The following is a 23,710-nucleotide window of genomic DNA, read 5'->3' as shown; positions in this document are numbered from 1 at the left end:
ATAGAGTATAGTACTGAAAATGTATTTTTCCTATGACTTTGTTTTCTTAAAGATTTTTAAAATTTATTTGAGAGAGAGCGTGCACAGAGGGAGAAGGAGATGCAGACTCCCCATGGAGCAGGGAGCCCAATGCGGGGCTCGATCCCAGGACCCTGAGATCATGACCTGAGCCAAAGGCAGGTGCTCACCAACTGAACCCCCCAGGCTCTCCTCCTTACGATTCTTAATGACATTTTCTGTGCCCTGGTTTGCTTTATTATAGGAACACAGTATATGAGGCACACAATATATGAGATACGTGTTCATCAACCATTTATGTTATCCGTAAGGCTCCAGTTAACAGTGGGCTGCTAGTAGAGTTTTGGTGAAGTCAAAAGTTATAGGCAGATTTTCAGCTGCATGGGAGTCTGCACCCCGACCCTACACTCTTCAAGGGTCACGTGTATATTGGCTCCATTATGTATAAATTTTGTGTGCCATGTTCTCTCATATGTTGTCTCACGCACACATATATATATATACACATATATATGTGTATATATATATATATACAGATATATATATACAGCTGGTATAAACTCCTCTTTTTAAAATTTGAGATAGAGCACGAGCAGGGGGAAGAGGCAAAGAGAGAGAGAGAATCTTCAGCAGGCTCCACACCCATTGCAAAGCCTGACTCAAGGCTCGATCTCATGACCCTGGGATCACAACCCGAGCCGAAATCAAGAGTCCGACGCTTAAGGAACTGAGCCATGCAGGTGTGCAGGTACCCCTAAACCCCTCCTCTTGTAGCCTCCTCCCCTTCCCCACATTTGGTTGCTAAAATCAAAACTTCTTCATTTGTGCTATTGGCCTTTCAGCCAAATTCATAATAATGATACGTAGATAATTCAAGTGCATACTTACGGAACACCTGGGTGGCTCCATGGTTGAGCCTGTACCTCTGGCTCAGGCCATGACCCTGGGGTCCTGGGATCTAGTCCTGCATCAGGCTCCCTGCAGGGAGCCTGCTTCTCCCTCTGCCTGTGTCTCTGCCTCTGTGTGTCTCATGAATAAATAGATAAAATCTTTTTTTTTTTAAAGTGTATACTTGCAAGCATGTTATGACAGTAGAAGCCCAATAGAACTTTGCTCATAAAGCAATGGTTTATAAAAGCAGCAAAACCATGAGGGAACATTTATCAAAATCTTATGCCTGGGAACCATCTCCGCAGAATGCTTACGGTGTAGAAAGCTGACAAGAGTTACAAAATGTCATGGTAGAAAATTGATGGCTCTCTATTTGTCAGTCAAGGTTCTCTAAGAAGCAGACGTCAAAACCAGATTAAAGATGCCAGAGAAGGGGACGCCCAGGTGGCTCCGTGGTTGAGCATCTGCCTCTAGCCCAGGTCGTGACCCCAGAGTCCTGGAATTGAGTCCTGCATGGGCTCCCTGCAGGGACCCTGCTTCTCCCTCTACCTTTGTCTCTGCCTCTGAGCATTAACTTCACTATTTCCAATGAAATAATAACAATAAAAATAATGACACCTGCCAAGCCTATAGCTAAGGGTAATTATAATAGGCAAAGGAAATGGGTGTGAAAGTGCTTGGAGAGAGCAGAGTCAAATCGAAAAAAAAAAAGTAAATATTATTGGAAGGCATGACCCAAAGTCCATAATTAGATTAAAGAAAAGCAATACTGACAGGATAATAATGTCAGTTCTTATTAAATTGGAATTTTTATTAAAGTCAACACTTAATGAACTATCTTTCTAGACAGAATTTCATTTCTCCTTTACACATCTGACATGCACAGTCGGCTCTATAATTGGGTCATAAATATATTCATTCACTCATTTATTCCAGTCTCACCAAATATTTATTGAGTGCCGTGTAGGTCCCAGGCTCTCTTTAGCAACTGGGGTTCCACAGAAGAATAAAACAAGCGCCCTGCAAAATAAATGTTTACACTGCCACATGCGGGAATGGTGACCCGTGGCCAGGAAATGTCCTTTTCATTTTTCCTATTGACACACTTTTATGGCTTTAGCCACAGAAGACAATGATGTGAACAAGTGTTTTTGTTTTTATCAATTTTCCCCTTGAAAATGCAGATTGTTCTCTGGCAGCCAGTAACAGCCGAATTTATTGAAAAGAAGAAAGAAGTCCATTTTTTTGTGAACGCATCCGATGTAAGCAATGTGAAAGCTCATTTACACGACAGCACCATCCTATTCAGGTAGGCATCATTCAATATGGATCGAGTAGCCGTTATAAGCAGCTATGATGCATTTTACCAGCAGATAATAGAACTGCTTCCTGGAAAAATAAACACATCGAACATGGCAACATGAAATCTCTGATTTCATGAATTCAGAGATTCATGAAATCTCTGAAGTGGCCTGGGGATGAAACCCAAGTGGCTGGAGCTCTTCGACCTTGGAGGAGTGGCTTAATCTCTCATGCCCTAGGTCCCTTATCTAGAATGCGTCAGACTCAGGGATCTGGGGAGCCTCTTATAGTTCCTCCTCATTCCTTCCTTCTCATAGTCCCTCCCTTCTGTGCCTAGACCTGAGGAACAAAATTTTCATTCATCTTAGTAGGTTTTGTTGGTATCTCTTGAAAAAGCAGCTGCTAAAGGGGATTTCTGGTTCCTTCCTTGCTTCACAAGGTCAGTGAGCATTCCTGAATGTCTGGCCCTCAACTAAACCTTGTATCAGAGGCAATTTCTGTTCAGACTCCATGTCCCCTTCCTTTTGGATTCTCCTGTCCCAAGCCTCCTTCCTGCATCCGCTACCTAAGAGCCAGTCTTCCGCCAGCCACCGTGGCACCTCCTGGAGGCCAGGCTCCCTTCTGTGTATCACCGGGCGGCCTTTGGAGAATAGGCCACGACCATTATTCACACTGTGTTATAGGTGCTCGCTGCCTCCCAGGAACTGTGCCGAGCCCTCCTACATGCTGCTTTGTTTAATTCTTATTTAGCTCTGTGAGGTACTATCCTCATTATGCAGATGGAAAAATGTTTCATAGGTCACAAAGGAATCTCACAAGATCACACCGCACACAACATAGCAGAGCTAAGAGTTGAACTCAGACTTTTCTCATGTCAAAGCCTTGCCTTTTATCTGTTGGCCTTAAAAAAAAAAAAAGAAAATGATACAAAAATGATAGTCAACACTCAAACCAGTAATCCCAAGTGACGGAACAGCTTAATTCAGTTAAAATGCTTGCGTAGTTAACAACGTGGCACTCGTTAAGAGAATTAAACAAGCTCTCTTTCTTTTTTTTTTTTTATTTTTTTTTATTGGTGTTCAATTTACTAACATACAGAATAATACCCAGTGCCCGTCACCCATTCACTCCCACCCCCCGCCCTCCTCCCCTTCTACCACCCCTAGTTCGTTTCCCAGAGTTAGCAGTCTTTACGTTCTGTCTCCCTTTCTGATATTTCCCACACATTTCTTCTCCCTTCCCTTATATTCCCTTTCACTATTATTTATATTCCCCACATGAATGAGAACATATAATGTTTGTCCTTCTCCGACTGACTTACTTCACTCAGCATAATACCCTCCAGTTCCATCCACGTTGAAGCAAATGGTGGGTATTTGTCATTTCTAATAGCTGAGTAATATTCCATTGTATACATAAACCACATCTTCTTTATCCATTCATCTTTCGTTGGACACCGAGGCTCCTTCATAGGTCAACAGATGATTTTCTGAAATCCAGAGTAACAAGGTATTATTCTACTTTCAGTGAAGGACCAAGGAGAAGCAGAAAACCTTTCCTTTTTGTTTTTCATTGTGACAATCATTGACCTGTACCCGATGCTCTGCAGAGCTAAGGACAATCAAACCTCTGGAGGCACAGGGAAAGGACCTCCCCTTTCCAGAGGTTTGATCTCTGCCTCCAGAGGTTTGATCGTCCTTAGCTCTGCAGAGCATCGGGTACAGGTCAATGATTGTCACAATGAAAAACAAAAAGGAAAGGTTTTCTGCTTCTCCTTGGTCCTTCACTGAAAGTAGAATAATACCTTGTTACTCTGGATTTCAGAAAATCATCTGTTGACCTATGTTAAAGACACCGATGAATCACAATAGAGGAATGTTGGTAACGGTGGGAAAAGGGGGAGGCCCTCCAAGATCCCACGTAGGAGCCACTTTCTCTCCAGCACCATGTGGCCCCTGAATGTCAGCACTGCTTGCTGCAGTGTCAGGGGTTATTGTGTGCGCCCTGATGAATTTTGGCTCAGTGGATTTCCCCGTGATGTTTTCCCCATGCGCACCTGTTGCTGTGCCTGCAATGGGCCACGGGAAAATGAGTCCGGTTTAGAAACCAGCTCTCCCTCTGGTTTTCCCCAGAGTCTTGGTGGAAGAAGTGAAAGATCTTATCCAACAGCAAACCTCCAACAACACCCTCAGCCCCCGGACCTCCTCCTCCTTCTATGAACGGTATCACCCACTACATGAAGTAAGTCATTACATTTCTCTCCAAAATTCCAATTTTCGTTTCATTAGCATTGCCATTTCAACCATGTGGGATATTATGAAAGAAATATAATTAGTGAAAGAGGGTTAAAAAAAATCATGATTAGGTTGATTATACAGTGGTAACTTATCCTCTTGTAAGTTGTCTTTCCTGAGAAGATTGCATCATGTTTGGTAAACTGCCTCTAGTAGGCTGTTTGTCCACAGCTGAGAGTATCTCTAACCACTAGGAGTAATACTGCATGCTAAGGAATAACCGGAAATTTAAAAATAGAGCCTTTTCATTGAAACTGCACAAAAAGTTTAACAATCCAATGAATCATGTCTTTTTGGACCATTACTTTGATTGTACTCTTACTGAAAAATTGCTACATTATCTCACTGAATTAAAGGAATTTATTCACTCGCATTTAGCACACTGTAAACAAGTGCATTTTATTCCCCCTTAGGAAGAATCTATTTGAACTAATAATAATAACAACACCTGTATTTTAATCTTTAAGAAGTTGATTTTTTTTTCTATCACTACTTACAGGTTCTAATTTTTCTAGAGGGAACCTAAGAAAGATGCTGGGGCTCAATTGACCAGAGTAAGCTTTCATGTAATACTCCATATTTGTTAGTTGAGAGGGTAAACTCCTTGGAGGACTTTCTTTTTTTATATATAGTATGCTCCAAGTAATAAAAATCCCTCAATACCTTTTTCTTTCCTTGGAGTATGCTGTTATACTGCTTAATATAAGCATTTTTATCATCTTTGGCTTGCTGCCCAGAAACTGTTGGGGACTATATCCATGTTTTTAAGACATCTAAGACTTAAGAATCAATTTTCTATTTAATCTTCAAAAGCATCTGTTCCTTTCCAGTTAGTTAAACCAGAACTCAGTCTGCTTCTCGAATCAATGTGCCTGGCTGATTGATGGGGAGCTTAAAATTGCATCCCCCTCCTTTATCTCTCCTCCCTTGTCTCTGTTCTGCTGCGACCTCTTCCCTCCAGGGTCCATTATCAGCCCTGCAGAAGCAAACTCGATGCCAGCAGTTGAGAAGCTCGGTCAGCATGATTTCCAAAATGGGGAAGATAAATATGTCACTGCTGTGCTGAATTTGGTCGAAAGACGGGAATGCCTTAAGAAGAAGGGTTTTTAAATATTTTTGAAGTATTTTTTAATTATTTTGTTCAAGAAGGTTACTTTTTCTTACCTTGTGTCCAGGACAGAGTTGGGAAGATATGGGGGGGGGGGGGGTGAGAAGGAGGGTGAAGGAAAGGCCATGGCTGTATTAGTCTGCCCTAACAAAGTGCCACAGGCTGGGTAATTTAAACCACAGAAATCTATTCTCTCACAGCTCTGGAGGCTGAAGGTGCACAATCAAGTTGTCAGCAGGGTTGGTTTCTCCTGAGGAGTCTTTCCTTGACTTGCAGATGCCTGTCTTCTCACTGTGTCCTCACGTTCCCTTCTCTCTGTATACACGTCCCTGGTTTTTCTGTGTGTGTTTATGTTCTAGTCTCCACTTCTTATGAGGACACCAGTAAGTTTGGATTAGGGCCGACGGTAACAGCCTCATTTTAACTTAATTACCTCTTTAAAGGCCCCGTCTCCCAAGATAGTCACATTCTAAGCTACAGGAGTTTAGAGCTTCAATACTTGAATTTGGAGAGGAACACAATTCAGTTCATAACAATAACATCGAAGAACACATTTTGGACCTCTCTTCCCTCCTATCCTCAATCCTTTAGGGTTCATAGGAACTGTGGCCATCTTCTCTCAGGAAATTCCAAGGCCTTCCTTCCCCTTCAGCATTGATCTCCCCTTCAGCCCCTACCACAAGGTCCCCTGGTGGGCAAGAGGTGTTCTTTTGTCATTGATTCTCACTAGGACACCTTAATCTACTATGGAAAGAAAAACAAATGGCAAAAAAAAATACTGCTTAAAACAAATAGCAAAAGAAGCAAGTTATTCAAAGGATGTTACCTTCATTACACCAGATTAGATTGTGAAATGAATCAAGGATTCGGTAAAGCTGCCTTCATCCAATGCCACCTCCTTGGTTGGAGGAAATCTACTGAACCATGAATACTGTGACACAAATGAATCAAGGATTCGGTAAAGCTGCCTTCATCCAATGCCACCTCCCTGGTGGGAGGAAATCTACTGAACCATGAATACTGTGACACAAAGTGGTTCCTTGTAGTAGATCTCTCAGATGTACTCATGCCTTAGAAGAGTGGCATGATAAACAGAGACCCATTGAGGAAATCTCTGATGGTTAGATGCCCAATACCTCAGACACAGACAGCATCGGTATTTGGTGACAGGTAGGCCTTCCAAGAGCTTCTTAATTCCCAGCACCGGACAACCACTCACCCTAGTTATATTACTCTAAGAGGATCCGTGGGCAAATGGTGTTGCAGTTCCCATCAGCTGGGATTGCAGTCTGAAATTACCTCTTGGTAAGATCCTAGAGATAAGGGCAAGGGTTGGTCATTCCCATTTCAGAAGATATAAAAATACAAGTATGGCCCTTGAGAAGTTGGTCTCCATTAAAACATGACTGAATTCCAACATTCAAACCCTGCTTTGAAGTGGGCACTACCCTAAAATCAGGGCCAGGAGGTTTTATTTTTTCCTTCCACTGTCATCTTGACAATCACCAGTACCACTAGACTTCCAGCCAAGAGAAAGTTTCTGAATCAAGCTTCTCAGAGAAAGAGAATATTTTTCCTCCAGATTGTCCTCACCCTTGCCTCCTGTCATTTTACGCATCTTGTTGTGAGTACACAGGTCTCTAGTGGGAAACAATGGCACTGCTATTTATCCTGTACAGAGAGAGCGCCCAGGACTACCTCAGGTTACCCTTGAAAAGTGAATATTAAAAAAAAAAAGTCCCATAGAAATGTGAATTCACAAATGAATGATAAAGAGGATATCACACACAGAGGCAGGGATTCAATGTAAGAGCCTTTAAAAATAACTTTCTGGAGATCTACTTTAAAGATTAACTTTTCCTACTTTGTCATAAGTTTCTTAGTCCTTTTCTTTTTTTTTTTTCCTTAGTCCTTTTCTACTCTTTCTTTAAACCTTGATGTTTTGAAAACCTTAATTGTATTGATTTTCCTAAATAGGCCCAACGGCTTTGGTTCTTCATTCTTTCTTTATACAAAACTTTTAAAGGGACCGCCTTGCCTTGAAGAAGTTGTCTGCTTCCTTTGGCCAGGGAAATGCCTTGAACTTGCTCTGTGACTGACTTCTGGTTTCTGTTGTGATAGATCTACACTTGGATGGAAATTATATCTGAAAACTATCCTGAGATGGTTGAAAAAATCCACATTGGATCCTCATACGAGAAGTACCCACTTTATGTTTTAAAGGTGTGTTGTGGGGAGACTCATTGATCTCTCAACCTTGGAGAACGTGTTAATTCTTTCCTGCTGTTTATTATAACTTGGATTTTTTTTTCTTTGAGCTATGGAAATATTTGTATTACAAGTGCTCCTCAATTTCAATATCCAGCTATTTGGGGATTGGTTTTTACCTTTACATTCTTTCCCTTACTAATGCAGCATTGGTACATGAAAACCCTATTTTTAGACTCTTCTCTGTCTCTGTTTTTTGTGACATAGATAAGCCATTTAACCTTCCTGAGTTCAGTGGCTACCTTCATAAAAGGAGGGGAGTTGTCTGGATTATTTTTCCACATTAAGTGGAATAAGGACTTTATTTACTATCATCGCCACCACCTCTGACTGGCTTACCTAGGGGGGAAAAAACAGATAGGAATCTGTTGTTAGACAAACACTGACACTGATGTAGTTTTTGGAATGAAAGAAATAATAACCAAACCCAGGGAAGGATAGGAACCAGGGCAATGTTGGGAGCCTTGGCAGTAGGGCTGATATGATAGCTTCTGCTCCAATCCCTATCCATTTGGTTATTTACTTTTAGTTGAATAAATTGACATTAGTAAAGGTCAGTGAATATGGCCAAAGAATTTTTGGGAGCCATGAAACCATACTAATTCCTGCTGTTAATTTCTAATTCTGCATCTCTTTTTCTAAGCAGTTTCCTCTGCTCCCCACGTCCACCAAAAAAAAATAATTAAGAAGTTCTAAAAAAAAAAAAGTGTCAGAAAAATACATTTGATTTAATAACACTTAATTTACATATAGTTTCCCAACATTATCTATCTAAATTGTGAGAGGAGAACCTCCTTAGTCATCCAAAGGTGAGATTTCAAGTTGGGGTTTCTGGATTTTCATCTGTTTTGACAAGAACCTGCCATACAAACTCAAGCTAGATGTATGAAACTCCAGGTCCTCTTGACAGCTGAGTTGGTCCATCAAGTTGGATCCATGCAATTGTGGTCTACCTGCCCATGACCTTTGCTTTCAGCCATATTGTGTGCACTCTTTAGAACCTGTGTTTCCAGGACCCAGATTTACACATTGGAAGATCATGCTTCCTGCGTACCTTAGCCCCAGTCTTACTTGACAAAGGATGTGTACACAACAGGAGTCTCTGGGATTCCTTCATCTTTCCAGCATCAGGACCAATACTGAGAGAGTTTGCTTGGCACTGTTAGAAAGTTGAGTCAGGAGACTAGTCCAAACACCTCAAGATTTTCTTTTACATTGAATAGATTAAATCAACCAGCTAGTTCTCATTCTGGGTGCTGTTTCACTCTTTGAATCCAAAGCCCTTTGACTTTCTCCCTTGCTTTCTTACTGGATTATCACTAGCTCCAGGTTAGTTTGGAACAAACCTCCCGAGTGCTGGAGAATGGCAATAAAAATTTAATTCTCTTTTTTTTTTCTTATTTTGGACTTTCAACTCCACATATTTGCTTAATTTTATAATACTCTTCTTCCCTTCCGTACCCTAATTGTGTCAAAACTAAGTTTTAAAATGAACCGTGACTCATTTTGTTTGGAAGTGTTTTTGCAAACACTTCTGAAGGTACCAAAGTCTATCATTGAGGACAGATTGGGAGTTCTTATTCCAGAATTGGCAGCTTGCACTAGCTCCCCATATCATGAATCAGAACAAGGCCTCTGTCCCTGGACCTGGTGGTAATAAGTTTGTGTGAACTGAGATGTGTGCTTCTTTTTGTGTGAAATGGGGAAATAGTCTAAACATAAGACGTATGCACCCTGGGGAAAATGGTGAGGGAGTCCAAGTTTATCTCTGGCACCACTGCCTTCCCTTTCCAAAACCCTTCTTTGTTCTGGTCTCCTGCAGAAAGCTGTCCACGCTACATATACCTATTTATCTCACAAAAGTGTCAAGATACAGCCTGAAATACTAGTGCTCTGGCCTTTATTTCTGTACTTTCACATGCAGCTCTGGTATGACTAGGTAATTGTGGGGGAACAAGAGGACATTAAATCAAAACTGCTTGCAAACCTCAGTCCTGACTCTCATCAGTTATGTGACCTTAACTAATATCTTTTAATCTTACCAGCTTATAATGTCCCTTGAAAACCCTCAAAGGACTGCAGGGAATATTATGTATTTTACAGATTTGTTGAAAGCATTAAATATAAGCACTATATACACGGAAGTTATTATCCTGAAACTTCTTGTTATTGTTGTTGGTTTTCCTTGGACAGGTTTCTAGAAAAGAACAAAGAGCCAAAAATGCCATATGGATTGACTGTGGAATCCATGCCAGAGAATGGATATCCCCTGCTTTCTGCTTATGGTTCATAGGCCATGTGAGTATTTACATTCTCTTAAGCCAGAGTTTCCCAATGTATGGCCTAAGACAACATGTGCAGAATCAACTGGACTGTTTATTAAATGCATTTTCCCAAGTCGCGACATCCTAGAATTCTCAACTTAAACTCTCTGGTGGCGAGGTTTGGTAATCTACAATGTTCACAAATTGCCCAGGAGACTTCTGTGCATATGAAGTTTGAGAACCATAACTTCAAGCATTTAAATTGCTCTAAAGAGTGCTCACCTTTTCCTTCCTACATTTCTGTCTAAGGTCAAACGCTGGAAAAATAATCAAGAAATATTTTGCAATTGTAGTATGTTTACTAAGAGCGATATACTGCCCTTGGGCATTGAACATGAAGTACAACATTATAGAGCAGATCATATTTTATCTCATGTTATAATGGGGGATTTTGCCCTGAAGAAGGCCCTGGCAGCAAAAAATCCATACATAAGACAAAGAGTATGGCATAAAAATGATAATGACCATAAACCTCTATAATAATTGAAAGCATAAAAATTATGCTTCAGTTCCCATATAATGGGGATAAATGTCCTTTCTATTGATTTATACAGAGTCTTTGCCACTGGAAGACTAACTTAAAATATGTGTCCTTCTTACAATGGTTCTTGTCACTGTAGTCACAGGTATACAATTATACAAATAGAGTTGTTTTAAAAAATTAAAGAAAAAAATAATAAAATAAAAAAAATTAAAGATAGCCACTTAGATTGATCTGTCTTAACAAATGAGGTACATCAAAGGTAAAAACATTTCTGCCTCTACTGGGTCTTATCAAATACAACTTCTCTACCTACCTTCTCCTACCTAGCCATCTTCTCTGTCTCCCTGATGGGAGCTATAGCACCCCTAGTCTTATGCAAAGTTCCCAGCCACCCATGGGTACCACCTCAACCAAATGAGGATAGCTCTCAACTGACTAGATCCTTAACATAGCCCCACCATTTAATAATCCTTCCCCAAGCTGGGTAGTTTTATTCATTTTATTCATTTTAGGCAGTGAATGGATCACCAGTTAGTGGAAGAAGAAAGGTGAAAAGTGGGCAAGAAAGAACTCTTCTTTTTCATTCCATCACTGACCCTGGAAAGGGCCAGAAAGAAACTCTAATTCGTATTGACTCTAATTCATATTGGTGAAGTCATCCTTACTTGCCATCCTTCTCAAATTGACACTTCTTCTCTCCTATAACACATGCCCTCCTCTACCCTTTCCACTTGCCGAACCTTTACAAGATTAAATGATTTATTCCACAAATATTTATAAATTGTCTAGGAGTTTCCAGACTCTGGGGATACCATGGGAAACAAGATACAGCTCAAAAAACTTACTGTCAAGTATTTTGCCCCAACAATGTTTATCTGGTTTTTGTAGCCCAAAGCAACACAGTCAATCAATTCCTTTTGATGAACATTTGAGAGAATCCATCCTTGCCTACCTAAAACTAATCCAGATCGTCTGCCTTTCCTAACAATTCAAACAACTGTAGTAGGAAAAATAAAATATTTAAAATTTTTGCGTGCATAGATTTTATATTTAAAAAGTAAAGAACCCAGATAAGAAGTCTTAGCTTTTAAGTCCCTATAAAGAAAATCTACACCATTCCTGTGTTTCTCCTTTCTTCTTGTACAACTACCAGAAGCACAACACTTCTGACACCAGATACAGGGGGTCATTCCCCATACCACGCAATTCTGTGACACCAGCTATATGTCTTACAATTTGATTCAATTCTGACACTATCTACCTGGAGAATGAGTCAGATGCTGTTGGGCAAGGGCTCAGTCCCACAAGACTATTCCCTTATTATTTCAGATACCAGTTCAAAGTCCAAGCTGTTATCTGTGGTGTTGACAGATCAGCTACAAATCAAAGGTTCCCACGACCTCCTCCTTAGGTTTGATTAATTTGCTAGAGCAGCTCAAAGAACTCAGAGGAAACAGTTTACTTACTTTTTACCAGTTTCTTATTGAAAGGGTATGATAAAGGATATAGATGAACATCTACGTGGAAGAAATGCATAGGGCAAGGCATATGGGAAGGGCCACAGAGCTTCCCTGTCCTCTCCAGATGAGCCACTCTCCCAGCACGTCCACATGTTCACTAACCTGGAAGCTCCTCGAACCTCATACTTTTTATATTTTTAAAAGAGGCTGCATCATGTAGGTCTGATGGATCATTAACTCAATTTTTAATCCCTCTCCCCTTCCTGGAGGATAGGGTTGGAATTGAAAGCTCAAAGTTCCTGGCTTGGTCTTTCTGTTGACCAGTCTCCTTCCAGGACCCCACCAGGAATCATCTCATTAGAACAAAAGACACTGCTCTCACTCAGGAAATTCCAAAGGATTTAAAAGTTCTGTGTCAGGAACCGAGGACAAAGACCAAACACTGGAACAAAGATGTCCTTATTGCTCTTATCATTTAGGAAATTACAAGATCTGTGCCAGGAACCAGAGTGGGGGGGGGGTAGAGACCAATATATATGTATATCACAGTCTCTCACTCTCTTCTCCAACTCAATATGATGCAGTCTCAGCTTAGGGAAACCCATTTCTCTACACTTTGGGCAGCCTGAAGCCAGTCATTTCTTCCTATGAGGCCAATTTTAGATCCCTTCTACTTCTGCAAAGGCAGGGGCCGAGGCTGGCTTTTGCATGACCGGGTCACTAGGACCAAACTCAGCATCTAGCACATCATAGAAGCCCAAGGAACATGTGTTGGGCATCACACCTTGCTCAGTACTTGGCCGGCCAACTGGCTTTTTCTCAGTGCTAACCTCCCTCTGAACCTCTGACCTGGAGAACTTTTGTGTAGCTGCACACAAAGTTGGCATCTGCAACCTCAGGGCCTCCATAGAGCTCCTTCTGCTGCCCTCACCTTAGCTGACATGTGGCTTGTGATGGACACTGCTTCATAGAACCTCTATCAAGGAGAGGAGCTGCCAAGGGATCCGAGGAGGGGATCAATGTTCCCCTGTCCTAATACAGGTTTCCCCTGCTTTCCAAAAGTTTGCAATATGTTGCTTCACTTTGATGAAAGCCCTCCATTCATATGGGAATGGCTTTCTTCATAAAAGCAAAAAAATGCCCTTCAGGTTTCTTTCAATTAGCAAAAACAGGTACCAATGTGAAAGTGTTTGGAAAGTGGGGGGCACTTTTCACTTTAAGCTGTGTTGGCTTCTGGAAAAGTCTCATAGGCACGCTCTACTTTTGGACAGCGTGGGAAACCTGTACTGCTGTTGCCTTTTTCTCCAAATTCCTGAAGTGAACCAGTTGAGCTACCCTTGTTTTCTTTTAACTGTCATCTAACGGCCTCCAGATAATTCCTTAGAACCTGGCTCATGGTTCTTTATTCTTTTCCAATGCTTGCCACTATCCTGGGTGAATTCTATCTAAGTCCGTAAGTGAGATCTATCCAAAGAATCATCTCAGCAAGTTGAACTCTACATCACTAAACCTAACCTCAACTCTATTTTAGTAAATTTGCTCCATGGCCATCCTCTAGATCTCAAAAGTAATTCTTTCCCTGACCTCTAGATCCAGAACATGGCCAAGGACGGTGACCAGAAATTATAAAAGGAACTACTTAACAATCTGACTTCTTAATTTCCTCTCCTTCTACTTCTGTCATTCCCCACACCTCTTCATCATCCATTCACCTGTATCTCGAATGGTCTTGTCTCCTTCAGGAGTTCTAACCTCAAACACCTCACAGAATTAATTGTCCTTCTTCTGAGCTATGTTGCATATCCTGATTTTATTATCATACTTAGAACACTGGATTATTGCTCTTTCCTTTCCAACTTAACACTTTTATCAGCTTATTAGGGACAAAAACATCTCTAAAATCAGTTTTTGTTGTTGTTACCCATAACTCAGTGTGCTGTTTGTTCCACAGAACCAGCATTCAGCATCCTCTTGTTATTTTTAAATTTTAAATTAATGCTTCAACTTTAGACTCAAATACAACTCGGGGCCAAAGAGTACCTAGCATTGTGCTAAATGCTTTATTGTCATTGTAGAAAAACTGGGACTTAACAGCTCTTTGCTGTGTTTCTTTTTTTAATTAATTTTTTACTTATTTTTATTTATTTTTTAAATTTTAAATAATTTTAAAATTCAATTATTTAACATAATGGACCATTGGTTTCAGAGGTGGAGGTCAGTGATTTATGAGTCTTACATAATACCCAGTACTCATTACATCACATGCCCTCCTTAATGTCCATCACCCAGTTACCCCATCCCCCTTCTTCCCCTCCAGTGACTTTCAGTTTGTTTCCTATGATTAAGAGTCTTTTATGGTTTGTCTCCCTCTCTGATTTCATCTTGTTTTTTTTCTTCTCTTCCCTTATGATCCTGTTTTGTTTCTTAAATTCCACATATGAGTGAGATCATACAATAAATATTTTTCTCTGATTTATTTCATCTATCATAATATCCTCTAGTTCCATCCACGTCATTGCAAATGATACTATTTCATTTTTGATGGCTGAATAGTATTCCATTGAATATATATACACCACACCTTCTTTGCTGTATTTCTAGTGGTAGTGGCAGTGATGGTTTATTTTAAAATTTTTCCATTCATAGCATCTTATATGCCTTTTTGTACTAATTTATTCTGTCAAATGGCTACTGGTTAATTTGTTGGCAGGTATTGTTGTTGTTGTTGTTTAGGGTCATTATAAAGACAAAGCTTTGGTGTATTCCAGGAAAATGTTGGTGAGTAATTATATGCCATAGGTAAAGCTGATAGGAATCAGACAAGCCTTTATCTCCCATCCCCTAATCTCTCACTCTTGTGTAGGCTTCTGAACCTTCTATTCTCATCTTTTCTCTCTTGTTTTTATACTTACATAGTTTTTATATTTGGACAATTCAACTATGTTACTTGTTGGTAAATCATTCCTTCAACAAATATTTATTTGCTGTCACTTGTGTGTCAGGCATAATTTCTTCAGCCAACTACCTCATTAAGGTAGTTGAATCACTATTCATTGACTAGATACAAAACCATGACTGTAAATATATTTATAAAATACCATGAAAACTCATTGGATAACACATGCTTGGAGAGCCCCATCATACACAAATTACAAATTAACAGTAAAGAATTATTAGATTCATAAGCATGTTTAATTTTGGTTGAAAATGTTATTTTAAAAAATCATGTCTTTAAACACAGGTGATATACCAAGTCAGAATTATAAGACTTATAGAATCTTAGAGGTTGTATTACTTCAATGATATGATTATATATCTAGATTATATGTTTTTGAAGTATAAATGGCTGGATAAATATCAAATCTGAAAATGTCTTAATGAGTAATAACATTATTTACAAGGTTAATTGAGAACGTTTCTTAGATTTCTTTATATCTGTGTAACTCTGCCCTTAATCCACACAATGCCTGGAAAAGAGCACAGGTTTGCCCAACTACCAAATACAACCCAATCTTACCCTCAGCCAATCAAGTAAATACCCAAAGTCCCGAGGAGGCTATAATACTAGCTAGCTGATCTGCTCAAGTCACCCTCCATTTTGGATTCACATCTCCTCTTATTGAAGAGGCATTGAAAAACCTCCTTAATGCACAATTTCCCTCTGTCTTTACTTCTCTGAAGCCTCTCCATTGAGGTCCTGGTTTTATCCTGCTATTGTTCTTCAGATCACCAATTCCCTAAATTTAAAAGCTAAAATTATAAAATTCTCAGAAGAAAGCTTAGAAGTAATAGATCTTTGTGACTCTAGATTAGGTAATTATTTGTTAGATATGATGCCAAAAGCACAAGCAACAAAAGAAAAAAGAGATAAATAGAGCTTTACCAAAATTACAAAGCTTAGTGCTTTACAAAGGATGTCATCAAGAACATGAAAAGACAATGCACAGAATGGGGGGAAATATATATAATAAACTTTTATCCAAAATATATAAAGAAATTTTACAAATAAACAATAAACTGACAAATAATCCAGTTTTGAATTGGGCAAAGTTTCTGAAGAGACAACTCTCCGGAGAAGATATACAAATGTCTTATAAGCATATGAAAAGATGTTCAACATCACCAGTCATTAGGGAAATGCAAATCATAACCATACTGAGATACCACTTCAGACCCACCAGGATAGCTAAAATTTAAAAAGGATAGTAACAAATGTTGGTAAGGATGTGAAAAAAATTGGAACCCTCATCTATTCCTGTTGGGACCGTAAAATAGTTCACCCATTATTTTACAATTTGGCAATTCCTTGAAAGGTTAGGCATAGAATTACCATATGACTCAGCAATTCCACTACTAGGTATACAGCCAAGAGAAGTAGACACGTTAGTTTACAAATGTTCAAGGCATCATTGTTCATAATTGTCAAAAAGCATGCCCATCAGTTTATGAGTAGAATAATGTGGTATATCCTTATAATGGAGTATCATTCACCAATGAAAAGGAATGAAGTAGTGACTAATACTACAAAATGGATGAATCTTGCAAACATTATGCTAAGTAACAGAAGCCAGATGCAAATGGCTACATATTTTACTATTCCATTTATATGAAATATCTAGAATGCAAAAATCCCCAGAGACAGAAAGTTAATGAGCGATTGTCAGGGCTGAGTGTGGGGATATCGGGATATCTGGAAGAGGAATAACTCCTAATGGGTAAGGATTTTTTTAGGTGGGGGGCTGATGGAGATGTTTTGAAGTCAGATAGTGGTGATGGTTGCACAACTCTGTGAAAATATTTTTTAAAGTCACTGAATTATACATTTTAAAATGATGAGTTTCCTTTTATGTGAATTATATCTTAATAAAGTTGTTGAAGAAAAAAAAGGGAAAAAAGGAACACCTGGGTGACTCAGTTAAGCATCCAACTCTAGATATCAGCTCAGGTCTCAATCTCAAGGTTGTGAGTTTGAGCCCCTTGTTGGGGTCCACAAGAAATTCTTGTTGGACTCTGACAAATGATTCCCATTAGCTCTGGAATTTCTGGTCCAAAAAGCAAGACTCCAAACAGAAGGAGTGAGTGAGGGTTCGGTTGTATGTTTCATAGATTTGTTGAAAGAATTAACATTAAAAATTTAGCTCCCCACGTTATGAGGACAATGTAGAAACTAGTCGTATCTGAGCATAGGACAAGGTTACTTGAAACTCTGATCAATATGGATAAATGAAAAAGGAGTGGGATTATATCTAGGTCTTGTTTCCTTAAATCTCTGAAATGAGCTGTATTACTTTAATAAAGAGTTCTTTTGCTTCTTGAAGAAAACTTTAGAAAATATATGGTTCTATTTTCTGCCTCCATTACATAAGCAGACCATTTTTTTCCATGTCCAAGACATTTGCCACCACTTGGCAGCGTAGCATAATGCCCTAAATTTAGACTTTTCAAGGAGTTAATACTCTTCCTGAAAGTTAAATACACAAATCTAAACATTCCAAATGACTCTTTTTTAAAAAAATAAAATATATAAAAGAAACAGACTAAGTTTAGAAGGAATTAAAAGAGGTATTATTAAACACACTTGGTTTAATTTGCAGGTAACTCAATTACATGGGCAAGAAATGCTGTACACCAATCTTCTGAGGCACGTGGATTTCTATGTGATGCCACTAGTTAATGTGGATGGTTATGACTTCACGTGGAAAAAGGTAGGTGAGGACAAAGAAAACGAAACATGCCCTATTTGGGGATACAGGATACACAGGCTGAAATACAGACTCTCGGATCTTGGCATAATGCTTTTGTTTAAAATATATATTTTTTAAATTCTTACTATGGAAAATGTCAAACATATGAATGGAAATAATTGCACGGTAAGCTCCTTTGTACCTATCACACAACTTCATCAATAATCAACTCATGGCCAGAGGCACATGGGTGGTGTAGTTGCTTAAAGAGACAATTCTTGGTTTCAGCTCAGGTCATGAGCTCAGAGCCTGTGAGATTGAGCCTTGCATCAGGCTCTGCACTCAATGTGGAGTCTGCTTAAGACTCTCTCCTCTCTGCTCCTCTCCCTGTGTACACACACACTCTCTCTCTAATAAATTATTACTAGGAAACTTACTTGCTCTAATAAATTATTACTAGGAAACTTACTAATAAATCTTTAAAAAATAAAATAATCAACTCCTGGACAATGTTTTCTTATGTATATCTCTAAACCAATTCTATCTTATTATATTATTTTGAAGTAAATCTCAGACACCATATCATTTCATCAAAAATATTTCAGGATGCATCTCTGAAAGAGACCTATTAAAAAACAGTACAATTATACCTAAAAATTAATAATACTTGGCATTATAAAAATGTCCAATCGATATTTAAGGGTGTAATTGTTTCATAATTTCTTTTTAAAATGATTTTATTTATTAATGAAAGACACAGAGAGGCAGAAATATAGGCAGAGGGAGAAGCAGGCTCCCTGTGGGGAACCCAATGTGGGACTCAATCCCAGGACCCCAGGATCATGACCTGAGCCAAAGGCAAACACTCAACCGCTGAACCACCCAGGTGTCCCTTGTGATTGGTTTAGATGTCTTTTAATTCTATTTTAATCCATAAATTCTCCTGCCATCTCTCTCTCTCTCTCTTTCTCTCTTTCTCTCTCAATTTTTTCTTTGCAATTTATTTATTAAAGGAAAAGTTTCTCATTGTATGGATTTCCTAATTGCATTGCCATGTTGCAATTTAACATTCCTCTGTCCTCTGCATTTTCTAAAACTTGACATTTGGATTATAGAGGATAAACCAAATTCAGGCTTGACTCTTTGGGCAGGACTACTTCATTGTGATTCTGTGTTCTTTATACTGTTTGGTTTTATTTCCTTTAGTGATATTAGCTGCCATCAATAATGATACCTAGATCCATCCATTCTTACTAGGAATGGATGCATAGCATTTTGATTTGTAAAATTATAAACTGCAAAATTTAGAAGAGCATCTTAACGACACTTGCATTCTGATAGAACTGCATTCTAATTAATATGTGAATTTAAGCCTTAGGACCGTTTAATTCAATGATGAGTATCTAAGTATGAGTAAGTTTCCTAGTTAATCTCATCTATACTGGAAACCATTATCAATGGTATTTCTAGCCCATCAACCTCATGATTCAGGAAATTTATTCAAGCAATATAAGTGCAGTCCTTTCCAATTTAATGAGAAGCACATAAAGCATAATTGAGCATATGTAAGTTCAGAAAAGCCTCCTTGAGCAGCACATGTAAACACCAAGGGGAATGAGAGTAATCAGAGTGATTAGAACATAGAGGATTAAACAGGAATTGTTTTAAGGAGGAGGTAATTTTTGCAGAAGAAATGAGAATGGAAAAGAGGCTTGATTGGAAAAGTCATCATAAGTGGAAGGAACGCTGTGAATAAAAGTTTGTAGGAAGGAGCAGGCAAATCCTGAACTCAAGAAATGAGAAATCCCTAGCATAGTACCTAACACAAATTTGTGTTCAATAAATGACCACATTTGGGGAGCCTGGGTAGTTCCATTGGTTAAGTGTCCAACTCTTGATTTCAGCTCAGGTCATGATCTCAGGGTCATGAGATCGAGCCCAGAGTTGGGCTCCATGCTCAGCAGGGAGTCTGCTCAGGATTCTCTCTCTCTCTCCCTCTGCTTCTGCCTCTCCTCGATCTCTCATAAATAAATAAATAAATAAATAAATAAATAAATAAATAAATAAATAATCACATTCATAGACTGATCTTATGATCAATTTATTCTTTCTCCTGAATCACACTAGAACTCAGCCACCCTTAAGATGTTGTTACTCCTTCACTGTCCTTTGTAACTTCACACACCAATTAGTCCCTGCAGTTTGAGAACCTAATTTCTCCAGGGCAATCTTTGCTTCCAAACCACAGATCGGGGGTTGGAAGGAGATTGGGAAGCTTGGCAGAAGGGTCGATGAGAGCAGGGGAAAAGGTGCCGCGTCATCCCAACCCCAGGATTTAAACAAAGCCTGTGCAACTAGGCATGATGAAATTTCCCAGTTTGCCCCAAGAACCCAGTGGGGGAATTAGCTTTATGTTTACAAATGAGGACTGAGTCAGTGAACTCAAAGGAATTATCAGGCTACAGGTGTCTTCATAGCTCCACCTCCTGAAGCTTTTAAATGAGAGAGTTGAATTCAATCAAAAGAGAACATTGAAATTCATGACTCATAGTTTTAATTTTAGTTGAAACACAAAGTTATTTTACTTTTCTCAGAAAGAATTAAAGTTAAAGCAAATGAGATTAAAGAAAACCAATAAGCAGCCTAGCAGAACCAAATGAAATTTCTGTTGGTATAGGTCAAAATTAATCAAATATTACCATTTCGTTTGGTTCAGATTGGAATAGTTTTGAGTGAACGTGATTGAGACCTGGATAGAAACAAGGGCCATGAGAAAGGAATGTGAAGATAGTAACAAGGTGGAGTGATGGGTTTGCAGGAGAGACACAACCCTGACCACGTAGGCCTTAGAAGTCGTGTCTCTGCTTGAATTGCAAACATGGCCATCCTGGTTATCACTATTTTGTTTATTTAGAATCGAATGTGGAGAAAGAACCGGTCCTATCATGAAAATAATCGTTGCATCGGAACAGACCTGAACAGGAACTTTGCTTCCAAACACTGGTGTGGTAGGTTATTTGCTTTATTTCTAGCAATGTTTATTCATTTAAAAAGGGATATTCATGAAGCGAGGCTCATAATTCAAAGTAATTCGAGGGGAAGCCTATCTGAATCAGGAATCAGGAAAATAATTTAATAAACTCTTTAGTTAAATGTGGTGCTGTGCAAGCACCCAACAACTCACCTTAACCTCTCTGCCCTGCCATTTCATCTTAAAAAACAAAACAAAACAAAAAACAAAAAAGGAAATTAGGCCAGTTCCTTTGGGTACCTTCTAGTTTCAAAATTCTAAAATTCTACTTTTCTAGAATAACAAGGAAGTGACTGTTAAAAATCCTACTTCAATGAACAAATGACATCTGTCATTAGGGTATCAAAGTAGAATTTGGGGTGGGTACCTCTCCTTTTTAATTGCATAGGAAAATGTTTACTTCTACATTTTCTTTGGTTCTCATTGTTTACTTAACATGTTTTTTTCTTTTATGAATATCATAAGCTTATGTCTAGCACTGTGGGAATTTATCATTCATTGATTTGAGTGAGTTAAAGTACTCAGGGAATATTGATTTAGGAATTCAAGGATATTGTCTGTTCTCAGGGAGGTAGGTGATGGTCCACTCTCCTCTGTGGTATTTTATGGTTACTACATTTAAGAAACAGCTACAAAACATAACTAAACCTAATTATGAACCTGAATCATTTTTATTTTTGGAAGTGGGTACATGTGGCTCTGTGGGCACTACAAAATATTACAAGTGTTGAAGCCACAAAAATCTGCTTCCAACCACCCCGTTGCCCTACACAATACTACGTACATGATTGTATGTATTTCCTTTAAAAAGATATAAAGAAGGGAAATTTTGTGATTTTGGACATTTCATCATTATCTCAGAGTACATACAAAAATTTCACAAGAGTACTTACCCCATTTCTTTAATTCTTCATCCTCTAGGTTAAAAACTTAGGGGTGGGGGTGACTGGGTGACGGGCACCGAGGGGGGCACTTGACGGGATGAGCACTGGGTGTTATTCTGTATGTTGGCAAATTGAACACCAATCAAAAATAAATATATTATAAAAAAAACTTAGGGAGGGAAGAGACCATTATTCACTACCTAATGCAATGCCTGGCATATGCAAGGTTCCCAGAAATTAATTAAGTGAATATAGAATGAATTAGTTCTTCTAAAAGAGCTGCAGATATAATAAGCAAGAAGAGGAGACAGCAGTTAATCCTGCCTGAGTTTTACTCCATTTGTTATTAAGGGAATCACCTAGTGGTTTCTCAGTGAGAGCCGTTCTTAAGATTGTCCAATAAAAGTGCCCACTGAGGCCCAAAGACTGCCATAGAAGTGATAATTGGGCAGGGAGTCAGAGAAGCAGCAGCAAATATAAAATAGGTCTGAATAGAGCTGATGGTTACATAAGTGCCGAGCTGTTTACATAGGTTTCCCCCTGGATCATTATCTATGTATCCCAGGTGGACAATCCCAGACTTAGAAGGCTAATCCCTTGCGTAAAAGCACAGACCTAGGAAGTGGCAAAGCTGGTAGATATAAAGCCACACTGACGGACTCCCAAGTTATTCCAATTCTTCTATGTCTGAGAATCACTCTTCTATTATACCTGCCCTTTTGGAACATCTTATTTCATCTTCATACCCTTATGGTTCTCCGTTTTTCTTAATATTTTTTATGGTGAAGTCAATACTACCCAATTTGAATGGCCAACATGTCAAATATATTCTGTTATTGCCGTCAAGACGTATGGTAGGCCCCTGTGAGACATGGCAATCTATTATTACCCATCACAAGAGTTAACGACAGAAACAGATGCAGCAAACATAGAGACAAAAGAGAGTGCCAAATAAAATGAAAAGTAATTGTAAGGAGTCTTTTTTTGACCAGGGCCCCAGTATTTCTTTAGTAAGCAAACCAGTAAGAAAGAATTAAATCTCATCTCTTCCTTGTCCCTGCAACTAGAATATGCCTTTATGATACTTTTCTTAAGAATCTAAAAGAGCACCTTACTTATTAACAGGAATTGACATATCAAACCTGTTTATTTCATGTTCATTTTCCTCTTTCTTTGTATTAAAATTGTGTGTGCATATGCGTACATGGGTGTGTGTGTGTGTGTGTGTGTGTTGGAGATGGGAGTGGGGGTGAGGTTATCTTAGACTGCTCAGGCTGTCATAGCAAAATACCATAAACTGGGTGGCTTCAACAAGAGAAATTCATTTATTCCAGATCTGAAGGCTAGAAATCCAAAATGAGAGGCCAGCAGGGCGTGTTTGTCCTGAGGCCTCTCTCCTTGGCTTGCAGAGGGCCACCTTCTCACTGTGTCCTCACATGGCATTTTCTCTGTGTGCACATTCCTAGTGTCTCTCTCTCTCTCTTCTTAAAAGGACACCACCCATATTACATTGAGGTCTTACCTTTATGACTTCCTTAAGCTAATTACTTTCTTAAAGGTGCTATATCCACACATAGTATATTGTGGGTGAAGGCTTCAACATACAAATTTTGGGGAAACAGAAGTCAGTCTGTAACAGGTAGTATTTTGTGAGGACCTCTAGTCTCAAACTTCCTGAGATGGATCCTCTCTTTTTCTAAATGTTAAGTTAAATAACAAAGTTTTTGTAACCAGTGTACAGTAGAAAATCATTTAGTTCTTTTCCTATGAGACTATGGTGTTTTTTCATTATTTTTCATGGTACAAAAATATATATAACATAAAATTGGTCATTGTAACCATTTTTAAAAAGATTTTACGTATTTATTTGAAAGAGAATGAGTTTGGGGGGAAGGGCAGGGAGAGAGACAGAGAGAAGCTGACTCCCCGACAGGGAGCCCGATGTGGGGATGGGTCCGAGGA

General features: G+C 39.0%; 1 protein-coding gene across 1 annotated transcript in view; it reads left to right on the top strand.

The window, feature by feature from the left end:
• The window catches only part of CPB2 (carboxypeptidase B2), a 52,034-nt gene that overhangs the window by 17,743 nt on the left and 10,581 nt on the right, over window positions 1–23,710 (top strand). Inside the window, exons 3-8 of the mRNA XM_072783064.1 lie at window positions 2,094–2,218; window positions 4,344–4,452; window positions 7,735–7,836; window positions 10,075–10,179; window positions 17,744–17,854; window positions 20,748–20,841. Coding sequence (XP_072639165.1) covers window positions 2,094–2,218; window positions 4,344–4,452; window positions 7,735–7,836; window positions 10,075–10,179; window positions 17,744–17,854; window positions 20,748–20,841 — 646 coding nt within the window. The remainder of the gene's footprint in view (window positions 1–2,093; window positions 2,219–4,343; window positions 4,453–7,734; window positions 7,837–10,074; window positions 10,180–17,743; window positions 17,855–20,747; window positions 20,842–23,710) is intronic.

Source organism: Canis lupus, chromosome 17 (assembly GCF_048164855.1).
Source record: "Canis lupus baileyi chromosome 17, mCanLup2.hap1, whole genome shotgun sequence".
NCBI classification, from domain to species: Eukaryota; Metazoa; Chordata; class Mammalia; order Carnivora; family Canidae; genus Canis; species Canis lupus.
This window is presented reverse-complemented; position numbering and strand designations above follow the sequence as displayed.